Here is a 15,296-nt window from a genome sequence, read left to right as displayed (position 1 = left end):
CGGTGAGTGTGTGTGTGTATGTGTGTATGTAGGAGAGGGGGAGGGGACTTGGGCAAAGGTTGTATAGGTGAGAAGGGAAGACAGGAGGTCGCGGGCTGGGGGGCGATGAGGGCGGTTGCTGCTGCTGCTGCTGCTGCTGCTCCTGCCACTGCGGTGGCGGCGGCTGCTGCAAGTGTAAGAAGCAGGGCTTCTCTGCGGCCGAGGCATTGGGGCTCCCCATTGCTAATGCGGCCGCCGCCGCCGCCACCCTGCAGGCCGATTTGCCACGCCGATTCCTGGCTGCCAACCACCCCTGCCACCGCCCGGCCTATCGTGGACATGTCCTACGCACGCCACTTTCTGGATTTCCAGGGCTCTTCCATCCCCAAGTTCATGCAGAAGCTCGTGGTGATTCAGCTGGGCTCAAACTTCCGAGAAGCCGTTACCCTTCTTCGGGATTCCCCGGTGCCCCTCCCAGGGGACGGAGACCTCCTCGTCAGAAACAGGTGAGCTGGAGCGGGGTTCCTTCTCCAGGCTTCTCTCCCCTACCCTACTAAGACCTCTCCTTCTCCCCTTCGCGACTCTTACCCGGGTTTACTCTTGAATTCTACTCTTTAGCAAACATGTTATGGCCCTGCTTTTCTCCCTGTTTTTATCTTCCTCTCTTAATTTCCCAATCTCTTTAAAAGAAAAAGAAAAGATCTGTCTCTCTGCCTCTCTCCTTCTTCCATCCTCTGTCAGCCTCTGTTGGTCTGTCTCCCTCTTATTCTTCCCGCACCCCCTTTCTCTCCCTTCTCTCTTTCCTTCTCAGTGTCTCACACTCTCTTACACCCGGTCTGACTTACTATGATCCTATAAAGTTGTACCAGCCGCCATCTGGCGAATGTTAATTTAATTTTATTGTTGTTGTTGTGAATATCTGCTGCCAGAATGTCCTGATACTTTCCGGGCTGTTTTAATTTGGGATTCCCCTCCCATCCCCCACCCTCTTCCTTACCCCTCCCCTCTCCACCCCCAAAATAAAACAAACGGGACCCAGAAGGGGAAGCTCCCCTCCCGTCCCACCACACACACACACACATACACACACTCAATCACACACGATACACACATTATTGCACTTATAATCTTTAGGAATGGGAAGGCACTACACGGAAATAAACCAACGATTTTATGTAAAGTATACAGGAAGAGGCTGAGAAAGCAGGATGTCTTTTCCTTTTCCCTCCCAGGTTTGTAGCTGCTTTGCTATGGTGTCTGTATTGTAAGTGTGTTGATGTAATGTGCCAATGCTATGTGCTTTTTATCAATGTTATTTGGTGATTGTCTACCCCTGTGTTGTATAAAAATCCATGCATTCTTCGTGTTGGTTCTGATGCATCCACCCCCGTATCTGTTGTGTCGTGTCTTTATCATCTGCAGGATTTACGGTCGAGTTTTGGGTTTTTGTGGGGTTTTTTGTTTGTTTTTTTTCCTTTCCGAATATACTGGGCATAAGTGCATTTGCTGGGTGCACATGTTTTACGATTGTCTACACATCCACTGGAAAGTCTCTCTGTGTTACCGCTTGGTGTCTATCTTTTCTAACCCTGTGCCCTCCATCCTCACCCCTTTCAATGTTTTCTCCACCTCACTAACCTTTAGTAAGTAGTGAATCAACAGGAAGGGAGAGGACTCCCAAATAGTCTGTCAAAGCCATCCTGTCACTGTCACTCATGGCGGTCTCGATCATTGTCATTACTCTGGTCCTCTTTCCCATAAGCTATAAGACTTTTAGCTGTAAGTAGACTTCTTCCTATGGTGTCATCACCACACTGTCCTACTGTACCACTTTTTAGAAAATGTAGACCTGAGGAAGCATCTCTGTATTGGTGAAATGCAGCTTGAATTGTTAAGGGGATTTCCTGTTTATACTGAAATAGGCTTATAGAGAGGATCTGAGAGGGTTAAGCGGAGGTTTTACTGTGTTTAAATATCGTGTTTGCAAATACTGTGATCCGATCTTGAGATTGGTTCATACAAAACTAAGGTTTTAAGAACAGAATGTATTTTTACCTAATGTGCCTAATGTGACTTTTTATCTCTCCATTTTATAAATCGTATTAGACTTTAAAACAGTTCTGGATGATTTAAGAAGTCATAGAATGATAACTAGACCGTTAGAGGAGTGGGAGCGGTAAAACTTCTGGAAATCCTGTTGGGAATGCAACGGTTGATTCAGAGTCGGGAGGGGTTGGAGGCTTATAGTTTGGGTTGGGTGAGGGACTTATCTGTGGCGTCTGGTTGTTTGAAAAATTTCTCGTTAATTATCAAGTTTGCAACTTTGGAAATGGCATTGTAATGATGAGTCTACTTCATTTTGTAATGAAATGTTCAGACTTTAGATTTTAAAGGGAGGAACTAGACTAGGGAGAGAAGCCACTCATCCAAGTTTAAGAAAAATGGTTTTGTGCTTGAATTTAAGGTGTGTATATGCCTGTGTACATACACATATGTAAACATACTTGTTGTATATGTATGTATGTGTATATATATGTGTGTGTGTGCGTATAAATGGGAGTGAAGCAGAGATGAGAACCATTCTTGGAGTGGAAGCTAAATTGTCCTGTAAAACTTTAACCCGATGTATTGAGAGTTCACGCTGGCCACTCCTACAGAAAACTGTAATGGCTGAAAACGCCAAGTACCTTCAACACCCGAAGGCTGCATATAATCTCATTTTTTTGAATGGGGAAGGGGAATGAAAGAGAAGTAAGAAATTGGGAAGTTAGACTTACGTACTACTAAGGGCTTTGTGTCTCTCAGATGGGACTAGCTGCTGTTTTGCATTCATCACCACTCCAACCCTTCTACCACCACCCTTTACCTATGAATTTTAACAGGTTACTTGTGTATTTTTTCCCTGTCAGACCCCTCCCCTCTTCTGTCTCCCTCTTCCCCTGGGGACTCCTCGAGCACCGTCTAGTAGTGCCTGCCCAGTAGATTGAGGGGACAGCTCTGCCGAATGAGGGTTACAGAAGGTAGTTCCAAAGATTTAGGTAACTTAGTATCCCAGATATCAGTTTATCGCAATGTAAATCACAAGATTGGAGATCACCAGCTTGGACTGAAAGCCTTTTGATTTTTCTTTCAAATACAAAGTATCTTACTAACATACATAATTACTTTTTTTTAAATGTTATCACCGGTTTTTTTTTCCCCCTTGGGAGCTGCCACTGGAAGAGAAAGGGGCCAATTCACCCCTCTTCGCCCACACAGATGTCCCCCTCTCTCTTTCCCAGTAGCTTCCCCTTTGGAAAATCAGCTCCTTCCCCAAAGGGTAGGAAAAATTCTTCAATTCACTTAACCTTGCAAGCCAGTTACAATGGAGATAACCTCATATATGATTTTTAAAAATAAAATGCAGTTTTAATAATTTATTGGCGGTTTGTTCACTTTAATTGTAATCCACCTCCTGAACAATGTTAATTGGATTGAATGTTAATGGATTGAAATTTTATGCAAACAGCCCTCATTTTTATTATAAAATATGCTTTGGAATTGATGACTTAACACTTATGTCCCGCTCCCCTTTTCATAAATACACAAGATGTTTTGCTTTTTCTTTTCTTTCGAACTTTTTTTTTTGGAGGGAGTGAGCCGTTTGCCCATCTTATTGCATAAGAACTGAAAAACATCTGAAATCTTTATTAAAAGAGAAATGCTTTTAAACTAGAAACCGATTTATCACAATAAACTTTGTCATTTCAAAAGGATGAAAGAAGGGCATGAAATCCTTAAGATATATATTTATGCCAGGAAAGACATTTTCCAATTTTCGCCTTCTCTTGTTATATTGTAGAGGACAACTCTTTCTGCCCACCTCTTTCTGTATTAATGTTTAAACCCCCCCCCCCCAGTTTGTGTTATAGCCTGTCCTTGAGCTTTTTGTAAAAAGATGGCAATTTCGTTTCAAAAATATTTTTAAACGATTTCTTTGCTAAGATTGCAGATAATCAGAAAATGTATTAAGATATATCCAAGAAAGTGGTGAGATTTAGTTTTAATTCGTGATCACGGAAAGGAAAAAAATATTCAGACTGGGATTTTTTTTAATGGTCTGTGGATGACTTTGTTTTGTCTCCCTGTGTTTAGGGTTTTTGCTTTGGATTTCGATCTTGGGTTTTGTTTTTGCTAATAGAGTAGTTTTCCCCTCCCCTCTACAGGATCGCCCTATTTTCACAATAAACAAGACGAAGGGGTTCAACACTTTTTTGTATAAATAAACTAAGTGACTCAAGAAGAGTGTATAATTATTTGGGAAAAGCCAGCAAGGGGGGGGGGGGAGAGAGAACCTGGGCTTTTTTTCTAGTACTTCCAAATTCCAATTTTTTTTTTTTTTTTTTTTTTTTTTTTTTTTTTTTAGAAAGCCGATACCATCAAGCTGCTAGACTTGAAATGAACACATTTTAATTTGGGAAGAAGTGGTAGAAATAGAGCTGATAGATAGCAAACTATTGCAACCCCCTTGTAGAATTTCTTTACCTCAGTTTCCTTACTTTCTATCTTTACCAATCCCGATTCGACCACCTCCTCCAGTCTTTTCATTTCTTTCTTCATGCTTTCGAACTTGTTTCTAGTTTTTAAATGAAGGTGGCCAGTGGGCTAAGAGAACCTCTCTTAGCTCCCCCCAGATGGCAAGGTAAGGTAGGGAGGGCTCTCTGTGGACAATATGCTACCCTTCAACTGCTGCATTTGATCATCTGAATGTGGGGAGGGGAAAACCAAAGAGGGGAGGGTAAACCCTCTCTGGAGGATGTCTAGGGTGGACTTCTGGGAGGATTAGAAAATATGTGGATTGGATAATAAGAGGGTTGGTAGCCCACTGGCCCAAAGACTCTTTTCACATGGAGGAAGCAGCTTTAAAAGATTGGAGTGTGGTGGAGGACGGGGGCGGGAAGAGAATAGCAAAACCAAAAATTAAAGTCAAAAGACTGACAGAGTATACAGTGTATGCACTGCGCCTGCCTCCTCACTCCTTCACCCCATTCTCCTTTTGGGTTTCACTAAAAACTTCAGAGCTACTAGGCTCATGTGGTTTTGCAGACCCGATTTTTTAAAAAATAGCTTTGGCTGCCTGACCCGATTTCTTTCCTCAACCTCACCCCAGCACGTGCTCTCTATTTCTTTTCACACACACACACACACACACACACACACACACACACACACACAGACATATCCTTCCCTCTCTTTATCATGTTTCTCCAGTGCTAAGGCACAGAAAAGATGCAGGAAGTGGCTCACTATGGAATCATAGCTGAAAGTGGTCACTAGAAGGGAGAATATTGGAAGATCTAAAGGGCTGAATTGTGTTGAAATGTCTCTGTAACTCAAAGGGTTCTTATCTCCCCCTCTCCCTAACACTGACATTCTTAACCTTTTTCCTGGAGCCCCTTCCCAGCATGACACCTGTTTCATTAGTCAGAGATCAGGCTTTAAGTATTTTATTCCTGTTTTAAATGCTTGTGGTAGTTTTAATGGGGAAGGTGGATAATAGCAAAAAAGAGGGTTGATAAGTCATTTAAGACAGTGATCAGATGGATAACAAAAATCAAGAACATCTCATACCCTGTTTCTGTCACTTAAATCTCCACCTTTCCAATCTCATCTCCTTCCTCTGGGACTACCTAGAGATCAGTATTTCAAGCCTCTCCATGGACAGTGCCACCACTGATGGTGTATGAAAGTTTAAAAGAAAGATTTGACAGTTTGTCTTGTCTTTGTTATTGTTACTAACCTAATATAGTTGTTAATATCATAATTATTTTGGTATGTTGTTTTACTTTTTAGCTGAAGCCCAGGAAGGTAGTGTTGGGCCATTTCCTCAACTAACAGACTTCCAAATATATTTCACCTCCTATCTCCAACTCCAAGTTTTTGACTTACTTTTATGACTCTTGATTGAATTTTTTTCTCTGCTGCTCTTTCCTTTTTTTTTTTTTTTCTTTTTTCCCCTTTTTTGTAGGATAAGGAAATAAGGAGGGGAAGAGGGGGAAGAACCAGACTGTTATAGAGACAGGGTGGGGAAATAGGAGGTTTTGTTGTTTTTTTTTTTCATCTTCATCCTCAGCTTTTCCCCTCTACCCCCATCAAATGTGCCCAGACACCTGAAAAGCAACTGAGTTGTAGGATTTGAAAGAAACCTATAAGGTGTGATGTAGTTTGTCAGAAGGTTAGAGTAAAAGGCTGCCTGTCTCCTGCGAGAGGTCTCACAGCATCAAAATCACTACTACTCAGTTTAGGATTCTGCAGAAGCAGGGGAGAATGTTAAGTAAGCCAGTACTAAAACAACGGTTTGGAGTATTGAACCAGAATTTGGTATAGAAAGGGTTAATTTTGAGAAACTAGGCAAAGAGGAGAAAACAACAGTAGTGACCCCCTCCTTCCCACAAAAAAAAAAAGCAAAGCCAAAGTCTCTCTCTTCATTTTACTTGCTATAAGCCTCCCCTTGAAGCTGTCTTTTCCGTCTAAAGTAGAAATACCAATAAACCTTACAACTTGGCTATCATCACATCTCTCTGGCCTGATGGGCCATTTTTTTCCTAAAAGCTAGTCTTCTTTCTTCTTTCTTTCTCTTTCTTTCTTCTTTTTGGAGGTGGGGTGGGAGAGAGAGTGGAGTAGGTGAGAATAGGCCTTGGGAACTGTAAATTTAAAGGCAAGATGGCAGCTGTTTTTCTTCTCTAAAAATAGAATGTAGTTATCTTGAGCCAAATTAGAAAAAGGGAAAAAATCTTCATTTAAACTCTTTTCATTCTTCTGCATCAGATAGGTGTAGGAAATGCAGCAGCAGGTTAATAAGACCTTTTGTATGTTCTGTTGATTTCCGTAACTAACTTAACAAAAACATAATTTTATGAGATCTCATTATTATATAAGTGAATATCAATGTTTGTGTGTTATATATGTATATACATATGTGTGTGTGTGTGTGTGTGTAGAAAATATAGAAACAAATAGCATTTTTAAGCACAAGGTTTATTGGCTGTATTCGAGTGTTACTTGTCCCTCTTGTCCTGGACAGTTTTGTTTACTGTGGCAATTAGAAATGAATCCTTTGGAAATGGTATTCTTACATAGATTTCTGCATGCCACTAGATACTGTAATCTTTTCGTTTTACTACAAGCAGATATGCTATTTTTTAATTTATTTTTAAGGTTTTTCAGTAACGTGCCTGAGTTGCTTCTTGACATTTTCTAATTCTGGCTAATTCTTTTTTCTTTATATATCAAGATATTTTTGTTAAGAGCTTTACAAATTTACTAAGATGAAAAATGCTTTTATTTTTAAAGCTCCTCCAATTAAATTAACTCCTGATACCAAAATGAAAGCACTCATCTGGTATTAATCATGTCATATCTCTGCCTTTCATTGGGAAAAAACAGGATATTTCATATGTGTGTGTGTGTGTGTGTGTGTGTGTGTGTGTGTGTGTGTGTGTGTGTACAGAGAGAGAGAGAGAACTGGCATTCTGTTTCATCTGAAAAAGACTAAAATGCTGGGTACTCAACATATCAAATGTTTATGAGAGTATTTTGATTTAATTGATCAGATTGGTTGTTTTTTACATTAGAATTCATGAAATTTAAAAAAAATGCTGTAACTACTCCCAACATTTTTTTTAAACTTCTCCACAGTAACATGCTGCAGCCAATGACCTTGTACATCACATCAATCCTGAATCATATAATTGTCATTAATATTATCTGAAGTATTAATATGTTGCCAAAATCAATAGGATTCTACTTCTTTCTATATGTTTTATCCCATAGTTTTGCTTTTATATCTTTGGTAAGAAGTCTATTAATTTCCAAGCCATACCAATATATATATATGAAATTGCTACGTAGTGTAAGGCTTAGGAGGGCTTAAGAGCCTTGCTTTTTTTTTTCTTTTTTCTTCCTTTCTTTTTTTAAAAATTGGCATGCTGTGGAAAAATAACTTCCTTGAGTTTTAAAAATTACGTGGAACAATTTCTAGGCTGATGAAACCATAAAGTATGCCAAAAGCTTGATTGAAAATCTCTGTTGTACTAATGTGTGTTTAATTTCCTTTTCAGCTTTAATAGCAGGACTGGGTTGGTTTTTGTTTTTTGGTGTCTTTTTTTCCAAATGTATCTGAAAGTATATTGGAGGTACTCCTTCCTTAATAGCTTTAATCAGAAACATTTTTGCACATGGCATCTAAAATTCTTAACAAAGAAAATATCTTAACCCATTTTTGTTTTCTTCTAGATTTGTTGGCGTTAATGCATCTGACATAAACTACTCAGCTGGTCGGTATAGCTCTTCAGTTAAGATCCCATTTGATGTAGGTTTTGAAGGTATCGGTGAGATAGTAGCCTTGGGCCTCACTGCTAGTGCCAAATACACAATTGGCCAAGCTGTGGCTTACATGACACCTGGTTCTTTTGCTGAATATACAGTTGTGCCCGCCAAATGTGCAATTCCAGTACCCTCTGTGAAACCTGAGTACCTTACTTTGCTCATAAGTGGCACTACCGCATACATCAGCCTGAAGGAGCTTGGAGAATTGTCTGAAGGGAAGAAAGTTTTGGTAACAGCCGCAGCTGGAGGAACTGGACAGTTTGCCGTGCAGCTTGCAAAGAAGGCAAAATGCCATGTAATTGGAACTTGCTCCTCTGCTGAAAAGTCTGATTTTCTGAAGTCTCTTGGCTGTGACCTTCCCATCAACTATAAGACTGAGAATGTTGGTGCTGTGCTTAAAAGGGAGTACCCAGAAGGTGTGGATGTAGTGTATGAATCTGTTGGTGGAGAGATGTTTGACTTGGCTGTAAATGCCCTGGCTATCAAAGGGCGCTTGATAATTATTGGGTTTATCTCTGGCTACCAAACTCCTACTGGCCTTTCGCCCGTTAAAGCAGGGACTTTGCCAGGCAAACTGCTGAAGAAATCTGCCAGTGTCCAAGGTTTCTTCCTGAACCATTACCTTTCTGAATACCAAAAGGCCATGGACCACTTGCTCAAGATGTGTGAAAGTCAAGAACTGGTTTGTGAGGTAGACCTTGGAGACTTGTCTCCAGAGGGCAAGTTTACTGGCTTGGAGTCAGTATTCCGTGCTGTAGATTACATGTACATGGGAAAAAACATTGGAAAAATTGTAGTTGAATTACCTCACTCTGTCAACAGTAAGCTGTAAAAACAGAACAATGATATAAATCAAAAGAGAAAGAAAATGGGCACTTTATGCCCCAGAATTACTAAAAACAATTTATTTTAGTAGGTAATGGATAGAATATTTTTTTTAAAAAAGCAATAAGGTGTTAATGAACAGGTTGCTCCCCTTTTCTCACTTAAACAAGGAGTTTAAATAAAATGTGTCGATGGCTGAGAATATTAAGTGCCTGCGTTTGATTCCTTAGCTTATATACTTATAGTCTGGACCAGTTTCATACCAGATTCTTCAATTGTTCCGAAAATCTGTATTAATTGCTGATGCATGATCTTCTCTAATAAGTCTTTCTTCAGCTTGATGAGATTTAAAATCAATTCTGAAAACACTGAGTAATTTTTCTTTTTATTTTCATTAGGTACTATTTAATGTTCGTGTGGGGAAAGTATTCTGTACCTTGGAGGCATTTATAGGTAAAAATTCTAAACACTTGAGTCACTCATTATGGAGAGAGAGAAAGAAAGAAAAGCTCACCCTTGTAAATACTGATAAATAAAGGAACTGTTCAAACATAATTTTGGAGATTTTCAAGGAAAGGGGACAGTGATTCTCTTAGTACATGTAACTATACTTCTAAAGTATAGCATATTACATAAAGGCTTTTATTTCTACTTAACACAAAAGTATTTGGCAGGGTAAACTTTGCTTTTTAGAAAAAGTTGGGGAATTCATCATAAAGGACATATTCTGTAGAATTAGAGGAAAACAAAAGATCATAAAATTCTATATTCACAGGAGGAAAACATGACATGTACATCAAGGATTTAAATAATGAGAAAATACAAGGGAAGAAATAATGTAGGTAAACAAAAAAAAACATTTAATAGCAACAGACTTTTTATTCTTGGACAACGAAGGGGTATTAAAGAGTTGTATGCACATTAGGTAATTAAATGATTAAAAATAATTTGTTTAGGAGCAAAATTTAACAGGGGGTGGGGAGATGAGGGTAATCATAATTGTCCGGAATAGAAACACGTAAAGCTGTACCTGCTCCTGGTAGGGCAAATGGCAATTTTTTGATATGAGTAAGAAGGGATGGATCCTTCCAGTCACCACCAGTACTTTACTGCAGCCACCCACCTCCTATGGCAAAGAACAATGAATGTAATCAGAAACTGGTTATGTACTTCCATCTCTTCTAAATCACATATGTCTGGAGCTTATGGACTTGCCTTTAACCTTCCACACACTAATGAACCTGCTTCCAATTTAATTGTGCTGGAATTTCAAAATGCCTGTCCAGATGAAGGTAGTTCTCTACCAGGTCATCATTTTTTTTCTTAAAGTATTGTAGACAAGTGTAACTGTCCCATCGTGGGCAGTATAATTAAAGTTGCTCAGGGAAAAGTTTGTAACCATATTTGAAAATATTATTTTCCTCCCTTCAATCTAAGGAGGAAAGAAATTCTCCTGCTGAATGGCTGTTAGTATCTATTTTACAAGATTTACTCATTTTCAGGTACCTAATGTAGCTGCTAGCATGCATGCACAACAATACAATTTATATGGTAAATGGAACCAAATAATGGCTTCACTGAATGTTATGGCTGCACTGAAGGGAAATGTCACGGTAAATAGCTGCCAAATTATGGATCACGCCGAAGTGTCACAACTGCACTAAAGACAAATAGCACTAGAGGCTATTGCCACTGTGACGCTTTTGAGTTATGAAGAAGAGGAGCAGCCTCATGTGAGGCTCTTTGTGTCCTCATTATAGCAAAGGGTTACTGGTGCAATGTACAAGAAAACCCCATCCAATGTGGACGTTGGTTATTAATCTGTCCCTTTCAGATCTAACAGCTGTAGCAAAACGGAAAGAGTCTGCTTTTCTTGCTTTTAGACACACAAACAAACAAAAGGGGGCGGGGGAGAGGGGGGAGAACAGGTTTTATGAATGTAAATGTGGACAGGAAATGACTGGTGATGGAAAAATGTTGTAATAAAATAATCTAATCAAAGGATATTATTAAATTTAACATAGTATGTGTCTGAAAGGTTTAGTTGCTTCTTATGCAGATAGATGTGTGAATATAAGCAATAATGCACTTTCTCCCTTTGTAAAGACTTGAGGAGTAAGGACATTACCAACTAAATTGCTTCTTCTAAACTGAAGTGAGTCCCGGTTTCTTTCATTTTAATGGGCGGGTAATAAAGATGAAAGGCTAACATTTTTAACTGATGGATCCCTTAAGCTACAGAATAGAAATTTATTATGTTTCGAGGGGATGTGCTAAATTCAGCTCTGTAAGAAGAAGAAGGAAAACTCAAACACCCAGGTTTAAAATAAAATAGAAAAAAATGAAACTCTCATGGTGCTCCCACCCCATCCCACCCCCACCTCCATGCACCAAGAGTGGGAAACTACAGTGCATGCTGTTTTCATTTATTCTTTAAGGAAAAAAAAAAAGGATTTCACCCATTCAGATAATACCAAAAATGTGTTTAAACTTTTTTTTTTCCTCTTGGAAAATGATTTGTAAATTGAAGGTCACAGTTCAGCATCAGTTTCTCTCTTCTGAAATCATGGTTCAAACCCAGTCTCTAATGAAATGAGTTTGATGGTCTAAACACCTTCCTTACTGAACAATATTACATATCACAAAAACTACCATCCATAATTCAGTGCAATTGTCATTCTTTGTTTTAGAGAAGGGACTAGGGATGAACAATCATGGTGGATAAATTATTTCTCAATTCTCAGTGTGGCCTCCTCTTCACGTCAGCCTTAAGGTCATTGGCAGGGCAGCGTGGGGGGAGCTCATCTCGTACACTTGCTATGTGGAGAAATGAAGGCTTTTCAACAATTAATTACAATTAGGCTGAGGCTTCTGAAAATGAAACGTGACTTCTTGGGCATTTTTTACATGCAAAAATATCAACTAAACAAATGTCATTGGGTTCTTTTTATTATAACTATCTTATTAAGTTCAGTCTACTTCAGCAGGAAAACCAAATAATGCATGTTGTGCAGAAAGGATTATAAAGAAATGACCCAGAGAAGTTTCAAAATCAATTGAAAAATATTTCAATATTTCTGTCAAACTGAGGGAAGGGTCTTTAAATGGTGACTAATGTATCCAGCATTTATCTGCTACATGAGGCAATGGCAAGTAGCTGCTTTTTATTAAATAAACAAAATCCTGTATTATGTACTTCAGGAACATTCTAACTAATAAGTATGTAATGTCCTGAGTACAACACAGAACTCTTTTTTGTGTTCACAACCACAAGATTCTGGAAACTTGACAAATGATATCATTTAAGACAGATGCCTGCCTCAGGGACCTGTTTTGGGGCTTCCTGTTTCTGGCTTTTATTTGAGTAACATTTGTAATTGCCACCGGATCTGTACCTATGTAGTATTTTAACCCCTTCGCAGTTACCAATTAACATGAATTCGATAGATTGGTGCTTTCCATTAAAAGGAAGAGAGAGAGAGAGTGAATGGTATCAATAGGGTTTCCCCCTTTATCGAAAGCAACTCAGTGTAATGACACTTGTGATGAATGCCATTAATTGGAGTTACACATCAAGACCAGCCAAAACATAATGAAAAACTTTCAGAACCAAGCATAAATGGGAGAATGAACACAACCAGATTTATGTGATACTTTCCCAAAGAAAAGCATCATAAATGTAGCCTAGGTACAGAACATTTCTCTCAGAAGTCTACAAATGTTCTATAGGTTTCTCTACCTTATCTTGTTGGATGAAAATAGGCTCGCCAATTGATTATATAAAGTGACCTTTTTTCTGTATTAACAAATGAGCAGATTTTTCTTAATCAGCATTTTTATTTCAATCTAAATTCTGAGAAAATCTTAAGAGATGAGGACCAAATTTGGAAATCTTTTCTAGGAAGGGTAGGAAAGGAAGCTTATGAACACAAGAAACAATCTACAGATTATTGTTGTGGTTGTGTTCTTTATTGTGTTTGTATAGACAGTGTATGGAAAATGAGAAAAAAAGTACATAAAATGTTATTGACTGAAAAGAAAAATATCAATCCATGTACTTTTTTACAAGATAGTATTTTTTCAAAGTAAAGGAAATAACACACAAACATATATGTATAAATGTATATATACATACATACTTATGTGTTCTAGGACAGATGTGCAGTTCTCTTAACTAGATTTAAATAAATGATGAGATATCACTAACATGACCAAAAATGTACTTAAGTAGATGCTACCTTAGATTCAAAACTATGATGCAGGATAAATAAAACTGTCTTTTGTCTTTTTTTTTTTATTGACTCTCTAGTATTTTTAAAGTGTACCCCTAAGGGAAATAGCAGACTCATGAAATTTTTCATGTATTCTCCAAGCAGTAAAGTACAACTTGAAGAACAGTTTAGGGATACTAATATATACCTCATATGTTCTGGGAGGCAGAAAGCCAAAAACTGAAGAGCTCCAACTGCCCCCAAAAGTAAAAGTTTCCCTGGAAAGGCACTATGTTACAGTGTCTTTCTGCCAACATGAAATTAAAATAATAATTAAAACAAACCCTGCTGACTACTAGTACTATCAATTTAAAAATATATCATTCCTGCCCAGAGTTCAAAGAAATGTTACATAAAAGCATACAGCAGGATAGCAGAGGAAGTATAGTAGTTTTTTTGTACCCCAGATAAGGAGATGGGTGACTCCAAACAGTTCCTTTGGTCAGAGGAAAGTGTAGAGAGGGTCTTAAATATCTATTCAGGGTATTTTGTGCCTAAGGCATTTTGCCCTCTTAGTGTTAGGTAGGAAACACAAGAGACAAGCCTGCTTGATACCTGTAGTAGAGATAGTTGTCTATAAATGCTTCTTGAACAGATAAAAAAAATATATAGCATTAAGATGAAAGAAAACATAGATATTATTTAATCTAAAGGTATCAAACTCAATACCTACAAAAGTCCCAATTGCTAAAGAACCAGATTAAAATTTAATTGGGAAATATTTTTCAGAATAAAAGTTTTTGTTATTCAATTGTGTCCAACATAATGTGACCCCAGTTGGAGTTTTCTTGGCAAAGCCCATGGGGTGGTTTGCCATTTGCTTCTCTAGATCATTTTACAGATAAGAAAACTTAAGGCAGAGAGTTAAGTGATTTGCCCAGGGTCACCCATCTAAATGTCTGAATTCAGATTTGAACTCAGATCTTCCCGACTCTGGGCTCTGCATTCCATCCACTGGGCCAGCTAGTTAATTTTAATCTTGGATTTTCAAAGTCATTATGCTGCCTGCAGGGATCTATTTCTATTTGTTTGACACCACTGAAATCTAACCCCCTTGTCTTACAGGAGAGAAAAATTCCATACTGAAGCCACAAATGATGTGGAAGGAGCACTGGCTCTTGAGTCAGAGGATGTGATAGTTCAAATCCCTCTTCTGATACTACTCTTAGGATCTTGAGCAAGAAGCTTAGTCTTCCTAGGTCTCAGGTTCCTCATCTGCAAAATGAGCAGGGTTGGACTAGATGCCCTCTGAGGTCACTTCTGGCTCTAGATCTAGGATCCTTAGAACCCAGGGGTCATGTAGCAAATTAACAGCAGAGCTATGATTAGCACCCAGTTTTATTTACTGACTCTCGGGCTGCTTTCCAAATACTACAACAGAGATGTCAGGGGTGCTACTTTGAGAGGCCTCCATGTGGCCCATACCATTCCCAAATGTAGCAAATCAGATTAGAATTTAATTGAGCAATATTTAACAAAATAAATATAAATACAGTAGAATGTAGATAATGTTAATATATAGTTTTCTCTGTCAATCTGTGGCTTTCAAGGACCCTTATGTTTGGTTTAGTGTGCTCCTAAACCTTGATACCACTACCTCTCTATTGTCCCTTCTGTAACTTTAGTACATCTTTCCAGCAAGTGATTGGTGGCATTTGTCCAAAAAAGAAAACAGAGAACAGATTCATTATAAACCTTTGTGTTGCTTACATAATTACTTAGAAGGGAATATGTACATTATGTGTGTGTATATGTACATAACAACTCTGACTAAAAGAATAAAAACTCAATAATAAAAGACCCTTTATCTAGCTATTGTAATTGAAACAAACATCACTGTATTTTGAATACAGT

General features: G+C 38.4%; 1 protein-coding gene across 1 annotated transcript; it reads left to right on the top strand.

Moving 5' to 3' along the window:
* The first annotated feature begins 53 nt into the window (after positions 1–53).
* ZADH2 (zinc binding alcohol dehydrogenase domain containing 2) lies at positions 54–9,373 on the top strand. The gene is made up of 2 exons (XM_044658104.1): positions 54–485; positions 8,254–9,373. The coding sequence occupies exons 1-2, from the start codon at positions 106–108 to the stop codon at positions 9,176–9,178; spliced, it is 1,305 nt and encodes a 434-aa protein (XP_044514039.1). The 5' UTR covers positions 54–105; the 3' UTR covers positions 9,179–9,373.
* The last annotated feature ends 5,923 nt before the right edge of the window (positions 9,374–15,296 follow it).

Source organism: Gracilinanus agilis, chromosome 1 (genome assembly GCF_016433145.1).
Source record: "Gracilinanus agilis isolate LMUSP501 chromosome 1, AgileGrace, whole genome shotgun sequence".
Lineage (NCBI taxonomy): Eukaryota > Metazoa > Chordata > Mammalia > Didelphimorphia > Didelphidae > Gracilinanus > Gracilinanus agilis.
The sequence above is the reverse complement of the archived record's forward strand: the minus strand, read 5'-3'. Positions and strand labels throughout refer to the sequence as shown.